Source organism: Lichtheimia ornata (assembly GCF_029851405.1).
Source record: "Lichtheimia ornata isolate CBS 291.66 chromosome Unknown scaffold00029, whole genome shotgun sequence".
Lineage (NCBI taxonomy): Eukaryota > Fungi > Mucoromycota > Mucoromycetes > Mucorales > Lichtheimiaceae > Lichtheimia > Lichtheimia ornata.
Window position 1 is genome coordinate 267,015 of NW_026695349.1, and position 16,314 is coordinate 283,328.

A 16,314-nucleotide genomic window follows, 5' to 3' on the forward strand; every position below is an offset into this window, starting at 1 on the left:
ACTAAACGTTTGTTGGGAATGGTGATGAGCTATAGATTGATGGGTTGAGAAGAGTTTTTATGTAGATCATGAGATCTTGAGCATTCACCGATACAGCACCAAGAGATTAGTGACGCCTTCACAAGTAACTCCTGGCTTGGTGTCATGCATGGATCAGGTTCTGAGATAAAGATGCAAGTGTGTGTAACCACCACTTACCATTTCACTCACTTCTTCACCTTGCCTATGATGCTCTCCACACTATCGATTATGAGGAAGCAGCTCTATACCTTACAGCATAGTAAAAACATAAAGCTGCCAGTATCTCTAAACTTTACAATCAAATGCGGGGTTTTTAATAGAACAAAGCTGCTCGCTGGGGTCAACAGGATCTTGTGTGGTAGTTTCACGATCAAGCTTGCCAATCCCAGATTTCGCAATGTCGCTACCAGCCAAACTGGATCTGGGGGTCGACCTCTTCGACGACGACGACCAAAAAATATTTTTTGGGCTGTTTGCGACATTGAACGCGAAACTTTCACACAAGGTGCAGTTGGCCAAGCCGAGCACATTGCGCTATTCAAAACCCCACGTTTCATTGTAAAGTTTGGAGATACATGCACCTTTATGTTTGTAAGCGTCATGCTATATGAGAAGTGGTCTTTGTTCATTGTCAAGTAGGTGGACCCTGGCAGAGCAAAAGATGCAGAGAGTCGTGTTGTGTAACACAGCTACGTTTGCATGAATGAAAGGGTCAATGTATAATTACTTTATGGATCATCTAGGAACAGGCATGTATTGCTAGCTAACGGCCACTTTTATCCAATCATCATTGTTGCGAGATCCACTGCATGGGAACAATGCCCCTGCTCTAGACATTCATTTCCATGATTAAAGTAGGTTGATCCGAACTGATTTGACTGAGCTGCGGTCAAAGAGAGATTACATCACTCTGGACATCAAGCACGCTCGATGTAGCTCAACCGATGTAATCTTGTGTGAGCGTAACTCAACCAAATCAGCTCGGATCAACCTACTTTATTCATGGAAATGAATGTCTAGAGCAGGAGCATCGTCCACCTACAATAGAATGCACAAAAGTTGGGAATGCACAAAAGTGGCTATTAGCTGCCAATGTATGATATAAAAGTGAGGGTTGCGTACCTTTCATGCATTGTCTCTGAAGTCCTGACTTTTTAGCTGAGTTACTCAAAGAGGTCCTTCTGCATCTTTGGCTCTCCAGGGTCTAGCTACTTGGCAATGAACAAAGACCACTTCTCATATAGCATCACGCTTACAAACATAAAGGTGCCTGTATCTCTAAACTTTACAATCAAACATGGGGTTTTTATTAGAGCAATGTGCTCGGCTTGGCCAACTGCACCTTGTGTGCAAGTTTCAAGTTCATCGTGGCTAATCCCAGATTTCGCAATGTTGCCACCAGCCAAACTGGATCCAGAGATCGACCTCTTGAAACTTTTTTCGACGACCAAAAAATCTTTTTTGGGCTGTTTGCGACATTGAACGCGAAACTTTTACACAAGGTGCTGTTGGCCAAGCCGAGCCCATTGCCCTATTAAAAACCCTGTGTTTGATTGTGAAATCTTGAGATATGGCTGTCTTTATGTTTTCACTATGCTGTAAGCGTGATGGAGTTACTTGTTCCTGGTGGATGGTGTCGGCGGCATGAACGGAAAGATGGAGAGCTCAGTGAAACGGCACGTGGTGGTTACACAAACACGTCCTTGACAGGTCGCTTGCACAAATGGATGGTGATGATTGCCTTTTGTGAAGGTATAAGTAAAACAGCATCCAGCCATGAAGGTGTGTCAAGGCATGTGTATATCACATTTGCATGTAGGAGAAGGTCAAGCTGCGTAAACCAATTTGTATATGTAAAAAGATACGTATACATGTTGATGGGTCACTCATCCTGAACCTCAATGGAGGGATCACTTCACTTTTTCTCTTCTCAAGGTCATCCCACTTCCCATTCCTCCTTATTGTATCACAAAAGCCATGTACTTCTTGCATGACCGATAATAACCGGACCGCCTTTATTATTCCATCTTCGAAGCAATAGTATGCAATCCAGAAGCTAGCAAAGTCCAAGCGTGTAATAAATAAACAATGCTTTATTTCATGTAGCTATCTTGCTACATTGCCACAACCATCGTCGTAGCCGTCCTCCGTCATCGTTCGTACTCGTACTCGTGCTCGTCAGTAGGCGTCAATCTCATTGTCGCAAATATCAAAAACACACAAGTTGAAGAGAATGGGATGTTGGAGGCTTCCTTTTGAATCTCGTTGTCGTTATCATTGTCATTATCATCGTAATCGTCATTGTTGTGAATGTCGTTATCATCGTAATCGCCATCGCTGTGAGTGTGGTAATCATCGTAATCGTCATTGTTGTGGATGTGGTAATCATCGTTATCGTCGTCTCTATAAAGAAAAAAGCAGCAAAGTTAGACCATCTGATACTGGAATGATGATGATTTGGTGTACCGCTAGGCAATCCTCTCAAAGGACGAAAGCAAAGCAGAAGAAATTCACAAACCAAATCACCCACCATACGAGCAACGTCGGGCGATCCCTTGTTCTTGAGAAAGCACTGCACGAATCACGCAAGGCCAATTCGATCCATGGCAAGGAAGGGCTCGCTTAGGTAAAGTCCAGGCTCATAGTTGTCTTCATTCATCCTCTCCAAAGAATAATGATCCCCAATCCTTCCAATCATTTCCCACCTCATGAAAAGAAATCCTCAAGGGAAAGAACGAGCCTATCACGAGAAGAGCGTGTTGGTTTGCATTGGTGTCAAGCTGTTGCAAATGCCCTTTTACCTCAACACGGTGACCATGCTCTTCCAAAAACCTATCGTCGTTGGCCCATCAACTCAAATGCAGGCCCGTAGAGCCCTGGACGCGTTCCAAGAAGCTTTTCCAGCACACTTGGCTAGTGCAGAGCGACGCAGCGGCCACTTGATACAGGCTGGGACTTGAACCCAAAGAGATGATGATGATGCCCCAAGTTGCATTGCCTGACCAAAGAAACCTATTCAATTCATTATTAGCACACACGCACAATAAACACCCTTTTCATTGTTTGTTTCACTGTACTTGCCTTTTCCATATACACAAAGACCCGTTGTTGTTGTTGGTTACTGGAAACCGAAAACCATGGTGTAGTATAGTTGAGCCGAAACAAAACGCCAAACCAGCCAACGTCTTGAAACCAAACTTGCTCTCTATACAAGCTAACACGTCAATGGAACCAGTTCGGCTGCAACATTGGACTCTGAATGTACCTGTTGACACCAAGCGTAGAGCGGGAATAGCAACGAGCAAAAGGAAGCAACAATATCGCCATGGCAGCCACGCTCATTCCTCAGCACTTGGACGCACTCACTGTGGTGCACATACATACAATGACATGCACCTATCATCTATGCCAAATGGCAAGCACCAATTATCTTATACACATACACCGTCATCCTCCGAGATCCAACACACGGTTAAACTATCCCTGCTTTATCAATGGTCGTTGACAGGATTAAGATAGCGACGTACTTTTACAACATGGCCAAGACCCATTTGATACGTCCATCTACATCCTATAGTCTTATCACCGCAACGCTAGTTTCAGATCTTCAATAATATAAAAAGAGAGGCAATTTGTCTTCAGAATAAACATCAGTCTCACAGTACTTTATCTTGTCCCTTTGTTCCTATTATCACTTTTGCCTCTATACATTTCACTCACTCCCTGACAATGCACGTTCACAACTATATTAATACCTCACAGCCAACAAGAGTTTATTGTAATAATGAATGCTGCTATTATTGAATAGGTTCTTGGTCAGGTAGTGCAACTTCGGGCATCATTTCTCAATGGGTTCGACTCCCAGCCTGTACCTTTTGGTCACTTGTTGATATAGCTATTAGAGTACTGTTAGTGATGCTCACGAATGCGTAAAAAATATATAAATGACAAGGTGGCAAATTAGCTTCCATGGAAACCCATGTACTGACAAGGATGGCCACGCGAAGGCTTTGCCGTCACCCTCTCCCCTACGGTGCACCAAGCCGGATAACGGGGGCTGCCATTGTAAACAACAACATCTTCTATAGGTGCTGCTCGAGCCAACATGTTCGGTCTGATAAAAGGATAGCATCCCACGCCCACAGAGGCCGACCCATAAGAGCGAAAAGCAATACATAATCCCATATCTACCACAAGGCTACTGATGAACAGTCTAACTTCCAACGGCTAAGGCAGTAATCCTCAAATGCAATTGATAGGGCCAAGATAGGGCTGACCACACTGTCGCATGTAAATCATAGCTGCCAACGATGCTTTACACAAATGAGCAAGGCACCATCCCGTTCTACCCATAGCAAATAAACATCCGCCATATCAGTAGTTGCTGCCATCAAGCGACCTTTTTGGGTAGGCGTCATCAGAGAGACACATCATGCACTGCAACAAATAAATCCGGCCTTGATGAAATAGCATACGCGAGGATATTGACTTGCAAGAGAACGTCCAAGGTATCCATACAAGTACTTGAGGAATGAGATCCGCCATGGCACCGATAAAAACATTGCTCTGAAGATCCACCGATAAAGAGACGACTTGCAGGTAGCTGATTTCCAAAACCATGGAAACGGTATCCTTGACAACCACAACCATAAGATAGAGATCGCTTGCTTGCTTCTGAGACACCCACCCAAATTCAAATGTTGATCTTCGTCTTCCAATTCTTCAATAGGATTCGCCATTGACAGCTGTAAGAAGAGACTTTGATGGCACCGAAGAGCATGCGAAATTATAGCTTGATGGAATGATGGGCCTATAAAACTGCATATCACTACTTTATCTTTGAGGTAATGGTAGCAATACTTAGCCAGTGTCATATGAGAATCCACGATGTTTGATGCCACCCAGTAATCAAAACACATTTCCTTGCTGTAGAGATGCCGACACAGTGACCAATCCTGATAGCCGTTTCTCCAAGCGATACTTGATGATGAATGCCATGAGAGATGGATACACCTTGACAGCATCAAAAGGACACGTAACATTGTTGTTTGTTGCTGATGTGATACATCCATAAGATACGTGCGGTGAAGAGGGCTCTTGAAATCAATTGGCCAATAACGAGAACACCAGAGGATCAAATAAATGTTGTTGACACTAAAGATGTGGGCTCTGTGGCTCATTGCTGCTTCTTGCTTGTGGCTGATATGATCCACCGATAACAGGCATGCGTAGCAGGATATCCATTGAAAGAGTTGTCAACAACTAGGACCACAATAAGACGAGATAAAACTTGGCGACACCAAAAGGTATAGAACTTGTTGCCTTGCCGCTGCAGATGCAAATAAAAGGAAGTGTCCAATAGGTGGTACAGTAATGAAAACCATCGAACGATGTAATTAGGCAAGCTGACACTGAAGGATGCTATAGACGTTGCTCTTTGACCCTGGCATGATTCGCCTATAAATGATGCACGGTAAACACTTTCCCGAACACATAGAACGATACTTAGCAATGATACCTGCATCCATGAATATTCCAAAGGACCAAAATACAAGTAGCTTGCTGAATAGCCCGCATGCTGTAGTAAAAGAGGGGGTTGGTTGGGATTGGAGCCAAAAAACGGATCATCCACTATTTACCAATGAAGCCAAATGAATAAAACCTTGTCGACATCCAATGATAGCTGCATCCATCATGAATCCAAAGAGAACAAGACAAGTAGCTCGCTGAATAACCCACATGAAAGAGGGTGTTAGTAGGCATTGAAAGAAAGAATGAATCATTATTTACCAATGCCAGCTTCATGTATGAAAATCCCAAAGGACCAAACGACAAGTAGCTTGATGAATAGCCCACATGCTAAGCTAAAAGCGGAGGTTGGCAGACGTTGTAGAACGAATGAATCAGCAATTACCAATGAGAGCCATACGCACGAACATGTCGACATCCAATGACAGCTGCATCCATGATAACCCAAAGAACCAGAATACAAGTAGCTTGTCGAATAGCCCGCATGCTATAATAGAAAAGGGGGTTGGTTGGGATTGGAGCCAAAAAAACGGATCATCCACTATTTACCAATGATATCCATATGCACGAAAAGATGTTGACATCCAATGACAGCTGCATCCATGAAAACCCCAAATGACCACGAGACAAGTAGCTTGCTGAATAGTCCGCACACTATAGTAAAAGAGGATGTTGGTAGGCATTGTAGAAAAGAACGGATCATCAGTTACCAATGACAGTCATATGCACGCAATCCTGATGATATCCAAATCCAGCCGGTTCTTTGCAATCGTCCGCTTGCTGATAAGGCCCGCTACGGTGGTACTCGGCTTGAAAGCGATGGAACGATACTTTATGGCATATGCAGTGAGAAGGTTGAGTAATATTGATACCACCAAAGATAGCATACTTACATGATGCCGAAGAGCCCTTACAAAGAGAGACAACGAGACAATCCTTGCTGCCCAAGACCACATGCAAATCGAGAAAGCATTGTGCATCGAAAAGCCCAAACCAGATCCTAGCTGCGGAGTGACGTACATATGGCTAAAGAGCGATGTGAATGGCAATCGTTTTTCATTGGAAATCGAATGCAGCTTGACGATGAATGCCTTGAGGAGATGCATAAATGACCTTGGTAACACCAAAGATGTCAACGTGGACTCTCATTGCTTGTTGATGACATTATCCATCCATAAGACACGTATAGCTGTAGAGATCCATCAAAGGAATCGCCAATAACCAGAACCACCAAGAGATAGAAAGCTTGCTGATATCAAAGATATACAAGTTGTTCCTTGTTGCTGATGTGATCAATCGATAAGAGACCTTCATTTCAGGATGCCCACCGAATTGCCGATAACGAGAAGAACCAGATGATGGGATAAAGCTTGATATGGAACCAACGATATGGATGCTGTTGTTTGTTGCTGATACAATCCACTCATAAAAGACTTGGCTGACATTCTCCAGAGAAATCGCCCATTGCTTGGTAACCAACCACCCGAGACGCAATAAAGGTTGACACCACCAAAGACATAAACATTTCCCCATGGCTGACATGATTCACCTATAAAAGATGCACCATAAACAATTGTCCAAACTCATCCAACAATACTTAGCAATCATAGCTGTGATCTTGTAAACTCCAAAGCACCAAAAGACAAGTAGCTCTCTGCAATGGTCCCTCTAAATAATAATGGTAGGCGTTTCAGCAAAGGTCCCCAAAAAGCATGAGAGTCATACATACCTGAGCCATGGTGATCACAAGGAATTGCAACCAAATACACCATCCGAAGGCAATACAATAATCAACCTGCAACGCCACGGTATGCCACCATATGTACTATACTCTCATTGGATCCTGAAATTGGCATCATAAGAGATATCCACCTTCTCTCTGTAGGCAAGGAAATCAATAGCCGTACTTGGATGGAGGCCGTGCGCACAGCGGATGCATTTTTAAATCCCTGAGGCCGCATCTTGAGTCACACTGTTTCCGGGCCAAAATTCCCCAGGAGAGCACAGTACTATACAATGACATCCTTGACGTGCAGCCTTGATAATAATAGTATCGCCGAAAGAGGCTCTGCCACTGTATGGCGTTCGGTAAGTTCACTTGAATCCAACCAATCCCACAATGAACACTCTTACCTTGTGGTATTTCTCAATAGCATCATTGCCTCAAATAAAACCGTATCTCCATGTCATCCATATTGTCTTGCTGCTGTTTCACTGTAAGGCTCGTTAATTGACAGGTTTTGCTTTGTACATCCAATTCCATCCATGCATACCATTGAGCCAGCGTACGGCGTTATTGCTTTGATATCAATGTCTTGTTGCTGCCAGAGGTACCATCATCCAACGTGTCCAAGCTACAGTAAATGAAGTGTAAGGTAACAATAGCATTCGCTTTTCATGTCGACATACCCATAGTAACAATAGGTTGCGACCCTCCTTGATGACAACCATGGAAAGCATACACACGACACACGATGCCCCCTTTGGATCTTGTATAAACGAGAGAACAGCAAACTACACGTGAACTTTAGTATCTCAATGTCCAACTTGAATGATAAAGGAATGCAGCGATGGAACGTACATGTTGTATTGCAATGGAAGCTTGGGTCATGGGCAGATCGCGCGCGTGCTTGTTGTTGTTGAATGTCTGCAACTGGAAAGTGTCGCCATTGACCACATGTTCACCCCAATGAACGCTGTACATTGTAAGGAATGCCAGCAATTAACGCGTTGTGGTTTGTAAATGGAGACAAGCTTACCTTTTTTGTGAAGTGGAAATGAAGAAGAGTGGCCTCTTTGTTCCTCCTGTTCTCTCCAATTCGTGCACTCCATGCCACCCCGCTGGCTACAGCTATTATTGTTTATACGTAACCTCAACAATATCCTATGCTCTTAGCTCAATAAGAATGATCACTCCTCAAGACTTCAATTGAGAACAGCCCTCGTAATTAAGCTATTAGGTCTGTGCGCATTACATGAATCAATGGCTTATTCAACTCCCACTCCTGAACCAACTTGTGCAACCTATTGTGCCTATTGTGTAACCTCCTACCAAATATATGAAATCCATTCACTTCAATGCAGAAATAACCAAGTGATCCACCCCTTTCACATCTAAGCTGATCGTACGATACCCAAATTATTATGTTGAATCCAATTCCAATTTTCATTCAATAAAAAGTCGAAGAGCACGTACCAGTACACGGTACTGTGGATGTTTATCAAGCAAATATGATAAAAGAACAGCATTGTTGAATAAGAAGCAGGTGGATCACATAGAGGGAACAGGGATAATTGTGCCATCCTATTCTTGATTGCTGCCGCCATGATCATTCTTCATCCATGATTGCAAAATAGATGCTGTATACTTTGGCTCGAGTATTCCAATATCATCCGTAGCTGTGAAACACCTTCCATTGTCAAAGGTATAAAGCCTTTTTGTCACTTCCTCCAATCTATCACCATCCTAAGCCGTATGCATATGGTATGATTCATCCTTCTGACAACGCGACAAATAATCCTTGCCTTGATTGAACCCATCCGCCATAACCACTACAAATCCAATGTTGATAGAAAGAAGCCCCAGAGGCCGCTGCTGATACGTTCCCTTTCCCATCGACCCTTGGTCACTCTCTTCGTGGTTCACTTCCATCGCAACTCAATCAGTTGAAGACTGCTTGTGTTACGGCGTCGTTGATGGCTGATGGCATGTCATCCAAACTAGACATCACGTTTAAAATGGGCCAAAAAGGGAACCAAACTAGTCAATAGATCCATTCCTTCCATCTCATGTACCAAAGTAATACAGTATTCAGATCCATATCCATATCCATAAGAAGTCATATGTATTGAAGCAAGTTGCTACACGTCAATAAAGCTGCTCCTCTATGATGGCTATCTGCTGTTCACGTAAAAAAGCTGTAAGACACGCTTGCAAGTAAAGAACGCTGTTGGGTACGATGGAGTAAAGAGCTTGCTGATAGCAACTGCTGTATTGAATACTGTTACATTGGATTGTGCCAGGGAAGCGCGCAAGAGTGTGTGTGGTGTCGAGAGACTCGTGTGTTGTAGAAGAGTGACAAGAATGTGTACACGCCATCAACTTGCCTCTCGGTCCAAGACAATCGGATAAAGACGTTCGTAGGATGGACGTGATGGGTTGAAGCAGGACAATCGCTCGCAGGTGGTAGTTGTGCTTGAATGCACCAACAGTGAGAATGGGGGAAAGAGGCAAGAAACAGGGAGTGGAAGACCTTGAAATTAAATAGATTTTTCTGATGCTTGGGTGACGTTTCTAAAGCGTTGCACAGTCAACCCCTCTGGGATCAAGAAAGTTGAATGATGGGAATGTTGGACTGGAGCAGGACAACCATTCACATGCATTGGATTGGGTAAAAATGGTGATTGGGAGGAATGGAATATCAAATGGCAGTTTACGAATAACTAATCAACTGATTCTTTTTGAAGTTGGATGATGTTTCTTTGTTTGAGCATTGTTCAGTCAAATCAGCTCGGATCAAGGAAGTTGAAGGATGGACATGATGGGTTGAAGCAGCACAATCGTTCACATGCATTGGTTTGGGCAACAAAGGCGAATGGAAGGAAGAGGCTATTAGCTGCCAATGATGAGCTGGTGCTGAATGGTTTGGAGGTATCATGCGTCGGCGCTTCCAATCATGCAAAGCCGGCTGTGTTACACGAAGAGGTCTATCTGCATCTTTGGCTCTCCAGGGTCTAGCTACTTTACATTAAACAAAGACCACTCTTCATATAGCATCACGCTTACAAACATAAAGGTGCCTGTATCTCCGAACTTTACAATGAAACGTGGGGTTTTTATTAGCGCAATGTGCTCGGCTCGGCCAACAGCACCTTGTGTGAAAGTTTCACGTTCAATCTCGCAAACAGCCCAAAAAATATTTTTTGGTCGTCGTCGTCGTCGTCGTCGAAGAGGTCGACCCCCAGATCCAGTTTGGCTGGTGGCGACATTGCGAAATCTGGGATTGGCAAGCTTGATCGTGAAACTTTACAGATAAATGGGAGGCCGCTGGCTGGGTCACAGAACCGGGTCACACCGCTTATTCGTGACCCGACGCAAATTATCCATTGTTCGCCTTGAATGAGCGCGTAAGCGCTCCGCTCCACGCATTCTAACCTCTTCCCTCTGTACAAAAACCTACTTCACATCGATGCCTGTGGTCTAATGTCTTCTCATGGCGGCAGCATGGCGGCAGCTTGACTTTCTTTGTATCTCCCAAGTCATACATCCATCATGTTCCACTTTTAGTCTTTGTCGTAAGCGTTGGGCCGTTGGCATGGAGACACGTAGACATTGACATGAGTACCTGACACTGTTTGCTTTAGACGATGCCTTCCATTGTTTAGTTGTCGATCGCATAATATTGTCAACACCACACCTTCATATCGTCGCCATTGATTGCTCTTTTTCACTGCCGCCCTTGTCCTCTGCCGCAACTCCAATCATAGACAACACAACACCACCACCACCACCACCATCATCATCATCATCATCATCACCATCACCATCATCATCATCATCATCATAATCATAATCATCATCATCATCATCATCATCATCATCATCATCATCATCATCATTGCTGCTGTTTTCGTTGCCATCTTTGTCTTCAACTGCAAATCCACATCCACATCCACATCCAAGGGTAGAGTCATATACACATCTCTGCTATATGCCAGGAGACCAGGAGTATCGATTGTCCTAGTATCTCTTTGCCAGTAATCATGGTATTCGGCCCAAAGGTGCAGAACTTGTATGTACCCCTTAGCAACAACAGTTTAAGGTTAGTGGGTAATGGATACAATGATGTGGTTTCAAGATAATTAAACGTGTGATGATACGTAGCATTGGTGTATGAATATAGAAAGAAGAATACGAAGATGGTTACATTGTGGCCGAAGGAAAGCTACCGCTTCTTTGATCCAAAAACGCAACAACATGATGGCAGCCCTCATCCACTAAGTGATTCATCAATCGACCAATACATCAATGCAATTGTCGATCTTTACTCCAGCCAAGTCTCCAAACGCCAAAACATTCATCCTCATCCCCATGGAACAGCACTCAAACATTGGAAAAGAAGAAGGGCATTTGAACAACGAGCGCTCAGGCGTAAGATGAAAGTGGATCGTGGCATTGGTGGAATCAATGATGGATATACGGTGATGAGGTGGTCGACTACTTTTTGATTAATGGTGCAAAACCTGATTTATGGAAATGGATGGAAGAACGATGTATGCAGGATGTTCGGCTGCAATGGATGATCAAATGAAGAAACATGGTCAATGGCAGAAGGACTCTCCACAAAAGCACTGCTTGAATGGTTTGCCAAACGAGTGATAAGGACAATGAACGATTTTCCCCGCTGATGGCCACAAAGTCGAATACTGGTTGGATCGTGTTGAATTTGGTAATGGATATCCCAGGTCATTTGCGCTCAAGGCTTTTGCTTTTGTTACAAGAGTTACGTGTGATATCTCTTCAAGTGGCTGTCATGTTGCGCACATTTACCGGTTTGCTGTGTTGGAGCCTATTCAATCATGATCTATTTCACGACCCCGAATTACATCGATCCATGTCAAGGTTGATATCAGACAAGTGGTTATGATGATGATGGAAGGATCGAAGAGTATGAGCCAAGTGAATACGGCAGGCGTTGGAACAGAGTACGTATATATATACTTTCCTTTATTCGTGGCCTGTATTAATCAACAGGTAAAGAACCCAAACGTGTGGTCAGCAGGGATAACTTTCGTGGGTCGCCTGGTGAAGAAAGCTATGAACGAGTCGAGATGGATGATAAAACGACAACAAGGACATGAATGATAGCGACAGCAGGAACATGGACGATAACTACAGCAGGAACGCAACTCATACACAGCACAAAGATTCGATTTATGTTTTCAGCACATGAAGTATGGAGAGCATGGAATGATGGTTTATACACAGGCACACCAGCAGTGAAAGATCTAGAAGAAGTATCATGCAAAATAGCGAGATAGTACCAAAGGTAGGTCTTGATCCATCGCAATTTCAATCACACAACATTGTGCCTAACACACGTGCTTTTTAGAGCGAAAAGGCTCACTAAACGGAAGAAGATCGTCGATGCCATATACAAGATTCAACAAGAAGAGTATGTTTCTATGCGGAAGCTGTGAATCGCTTTGAATAATGGCGTGGAGTGGGAATTTGGATCGATTATGGAAGGAGCATACCAAGCAACCATGCCGTACCGCTGGATAATTCATGCAACAACGACCATTTTTTTCGTACAGCAACGATTTTTTTTGTACATGTCGAGCATTGTATAGCAAGATCCACATTCCATATCACTCCTCTCATCTTGTATCATATAGTAACATCGCATCACATCACTCACATCACACATCACTTGCCTTTTCATGTATATAAGTAACCTCAATCACTATTAAATTCGTGTTTGACAACAAAGAAAGGGTCATAAATGGTCTTCCCATGGCTGATACAATATTGTGTAATGTGGCAAAATATGCACTTCCTCCCCCTTGTCCATACCCTTATCCATACCCCTATCCATTCCTATGTACATGTTACATGATATCGTGTATCACGACAAATTCTACATCATGGATGGTATGAACAATGGAAATGACCATTATGACTTTTTTTGATAGTAAAACACGAATTTAATGAAGGTAATACATAGTTACTTATATACAAGAAATGCCAAGTGATGTGTGATACGAGGTGATGCTACAATACACAATGCTATACAAAAAACGGTCGCTGTACAAAAAAAGGTGGTTGTTGCTGCATGTATCATCTTTCGGTAGGGCCAGGCTGCTTGCTTAGTTCCTTCCATAATCGATCTAGGCTCCAACTTCCTCGTCGTTCTTCCAGGCGATTCACAGCTTCAGTTATTGAAACATGCTCTGTTTGTTGAATATGGTAGATAGTATCGATAATTTTCTTCCTTTTGCTGAAGAATTTTCGTTCTAAAAAGCACGTGTGTTAGGCACAATGTTGTGTGATTGACATTGCGATGAATCAAGGTCTACCTTTCACACTGCTTCGCCATGATGCCTGATACCGTTCTTCTAGATCTCTTACTGCTGGGGTGCCTCGGTACAAACCTTCATCCCATTCTTTCCATAATTCGTGTACCGTAGTTATGGTGCGACTAAGAACATAGCTTGAATCATTTTGTGGTGTATGTGTTGTGTTCCTGTTGTCGTCGTCGACATCCATATCCCTGCTGTCGTCGACATCCATCTCAACTCGATCGTAGTTTTGTTCACCAGATAACCCACGAAAGATGCCCTTGATTACATGCTTGATCTCTTTGCTGGGTGATTAATACGTAATACGAATAAAGAGCAGAAGTATAATATATATACGTACGTTGTTCCAAATGGGCTGTTGTATTCTCTTGACTCATTTTTTTTAGTTCTTTCAAAAGAGCGGCTTGGTTAGCATCCACCTTGGCATGCATCGATGTCAGCTGGTTGTTGATTATAGGGACCACACTTTGTAGCTGTAGTTGTTCGGGATCTTGTTCAGTGGATGATGTATGGAGAAGTTGTTGTTCGAATTCAAGAAAATCGGGATCGTGAAATAGTTGATGAGTGAAAAGAGGCGAACACTGCAAACCGGGAAACGTGCGCAACATGACAACATCTTGAAGAAATACCAAACGTAACTTTTGTAACAAAATCAAAAAACCTTGGGCGCAAATGGTTTGCGGGCATCCATCACCACGTTCCACACGATCCAACCAGTATTCAACATCGGGGAAAATCTTTCGTTGCAATGATTCACTAGGAGAGACACAGGCACGTTTGAGATAGAATTGTTGACCGTCAGCGGGGAAACCGTTCATTGTCCTTATTACTCGCTTCGGCAAACCCGTAAGATAGTGCTTTTGTAAGCAGTCTTGCTGCCAGCGGCCATGTTTCCTCACTTGATCCTCCGTTGCGCCTGATGCTTCAGCGTACCTTGCACCTGAACCTCTCCCAGCATGTGTTTTGTGGCGACTATGGATATGGCAATGATTGAACGCGTTGGTGATGGCTGTGCGTTGTGCGTCGTAACTGATTTCTTTCAAGCGGTTGTGTCCTTTGCAAACTTTTATATCAAACCAATTATTGTTCTCAAAGTTGGGGAACGGCTCACCGTTCTTTTGAAATCGTTGAAAAAAATACATAGCAAGTGCACCGATGGCACATGTACGGACGTTATTATGGCGAATAGCGGCAACGTATTGTTTGATGTGCTTTTGATTGGTTTTTCCTGCATCGAATTGCAACACCAGCCCAGGACACTCCGTGGGTCCTTCATTGTCAAAATCAAGAGTAAAAATATCGGCCAGCTCTAAGGCTCGAGTGTCCTCACCACGAAGGAGGAGTAAATGATTGAAAAGGAAAGTCATGCGTTCTCGAAGGTCGTGCTCCGCACCATTAATCAAAAAGTAGTCGACCACCTTAAGCATCTCATCACCCGTGTATCCATCGTTGATGCCACCAATGCCACGATCCACTTTCATCTTACGCCTGAGCGCTCGTTGTTCATATGCCCTTCTTCTTTTCCAATGTTTGAGCGCTGTTCCACGGGGATGAGGATGAATGTTTTGGCGTTTGGAGACTTGGCTGGAGTAAAGATCGACAATTGCATTGATGTATTGGTCGATTGTTGAATCACTTAGTGGATGAGGGCTGCCATCGTGTTGTAAATTTTTCTTCCTATTGCCTTTAGGGATAACACACTCGTCCAGAAAACGCAGTAACTTCCCTTCGGTCACAATGTAACCATCTTCGTAATCTCTTTCCATGCACCATTGCTATCATCAATCACACATTCAATTCAGCTTGAACCATTTCCATGTATCCATTGTTCACTAAACCACTAACCTTATACCACTTTTGCTTAGGGGCATATACAAGTGTTGTGCCTTTGGGTCGAATAGCGTATTTACTGGCAAGAGCTTCCAGTACAATTTGGTTCTCCCGTGTACTATTCTCAATGGTCTGTGTTTCATGGGATGTGACGATAAGGCGTGGATTTTGATGTGGATGTGAATTTGTAACTGATGATGAAGATGGCGGCGATGATGATGATGGTGGTGATGATGATGATGTTGTTGGTGGTGTTGTGCTGTGTATGTTTGGATTTGCGATTGAGGATAGGGACGGCTGTGAAAAAGGCAATGACGACGATGAAGGTGCAGTGTCGACCCTATTACGTAACCGGCGACTATGACGAGTGGCGGGAGGCATGGACTAAAGCAAGCATGTCAGGTACGTCATATCACGTCAACAAGTCTCATCTCGATCAACTCGGCCCAATGCTTACAACAAACACTGAATAAGTAAAAGCTGAGGACTTGGAGGGGACACAAAGTAAAGCTGCGTTTTATATAGAGAAGAGCTAAGATATTATGCGAACGTGGGTAAAAAAGAGGATTTTTATATAAAGAAGAGCTAAGACATTATGCGAACGTGGGTAAAAAAGAGGAAGGTGTTAGTCATCTAATGGGCGGGTTTCAACAAGCACTTCCATGGCAATGCACCACTTTCACCGACGCAGTGGCGTGACTCACTCCATATTATCTAGATAAAATGGGGGTCTCCATTCCATTTTACCTAATATTTTTGTGAATCAGGGCTGTGACTCAGCCAAAATTTGGCTGCGGGGTTGTGTGAATCGGCTGTGAATCGGCTGTGAATCTGTGAATCTCGTCCATGAAA

General features: G+C 43.5%; 4 protein-coding genes across 4 annotated transcripts; all 4 read right to left on the bottom strand.

Annotated features, from left to right (window-relative positions):
• Positions 1-4,451: 4,451 nt before the first annotated feature.
• On the bottom strand, positions 4,452-4,895 carry O0I10_006584 (uncharacterized protein; the record flags this gene model as incomplete). Its single annotated transcript, XM_058486611.1, has 1 exon — positions 4,452-4,895. One exon carries the CDS (start codon positions 4,893-4,895, stop codon positions 4,452-4,454), a length of 444 nt encoding a protein of 147 aa, XP_058342682.1.
• A 302-nt stretch (positions 4,896-5,197) lies between these two features.
• On the bottom strand, positions 5,198-5,549 carry O0I10_006585 (uncharacterized protein; the record flags this gene model as incomplete). The annotated part of the gene is made up of 2 exons (XM_058486612.1): positions 5,198-5,478; positions 5,540-5,549. 2 exons carry the CDS (start codon positions 5,547-5,549, stop codon positions 5,198-5,200), a joined length of 291 nt encoding a protein of 96 aa, XP_058342683.1.
• A 1,165-nt stretch (positions 5,550-6,714) lies between these two features.
• On the bottom strand, positions 6,715-7,288 carry O0I10_006586 (uncharacterized protein; the record flags this gene model as incomplete). Its single annotated transcript, XM_058486613.1, has 3 exons — positions 6,715-7,085; positions 7,143-7,218; positions 7,280-7,288. 3 exons carry the CDS (start codon positions 7,286-7,288, stop codon positions 6,715-6,717), a joined length of 456 nt encoding a protein of 151 aa, XP_058342684.1.
• Positions 7,289-13,390: 6,102 nt separating this feature from the next.
• On the bottom strand, positions 13,391-15,843 carry O0I10_006587 (uncharacterized protein; the record flags this gene model as incomplete). The annotated part of the gene is made up of 4 exons (XM_058486614.1): positions 13,391-13,566; positions 13,630-13,911; positions 13,973-15,407; positions 15,478-15,843. 4 exons carry the CDS (start codon positions 15,841-15,843, stop codon positions 13,391-13,393), a joined length of 2,259 nt encoding a protein of 752 aa, XP_058342685.1.
• Positions 15,844-16,314: the final 471 nt, after the last annotated feature.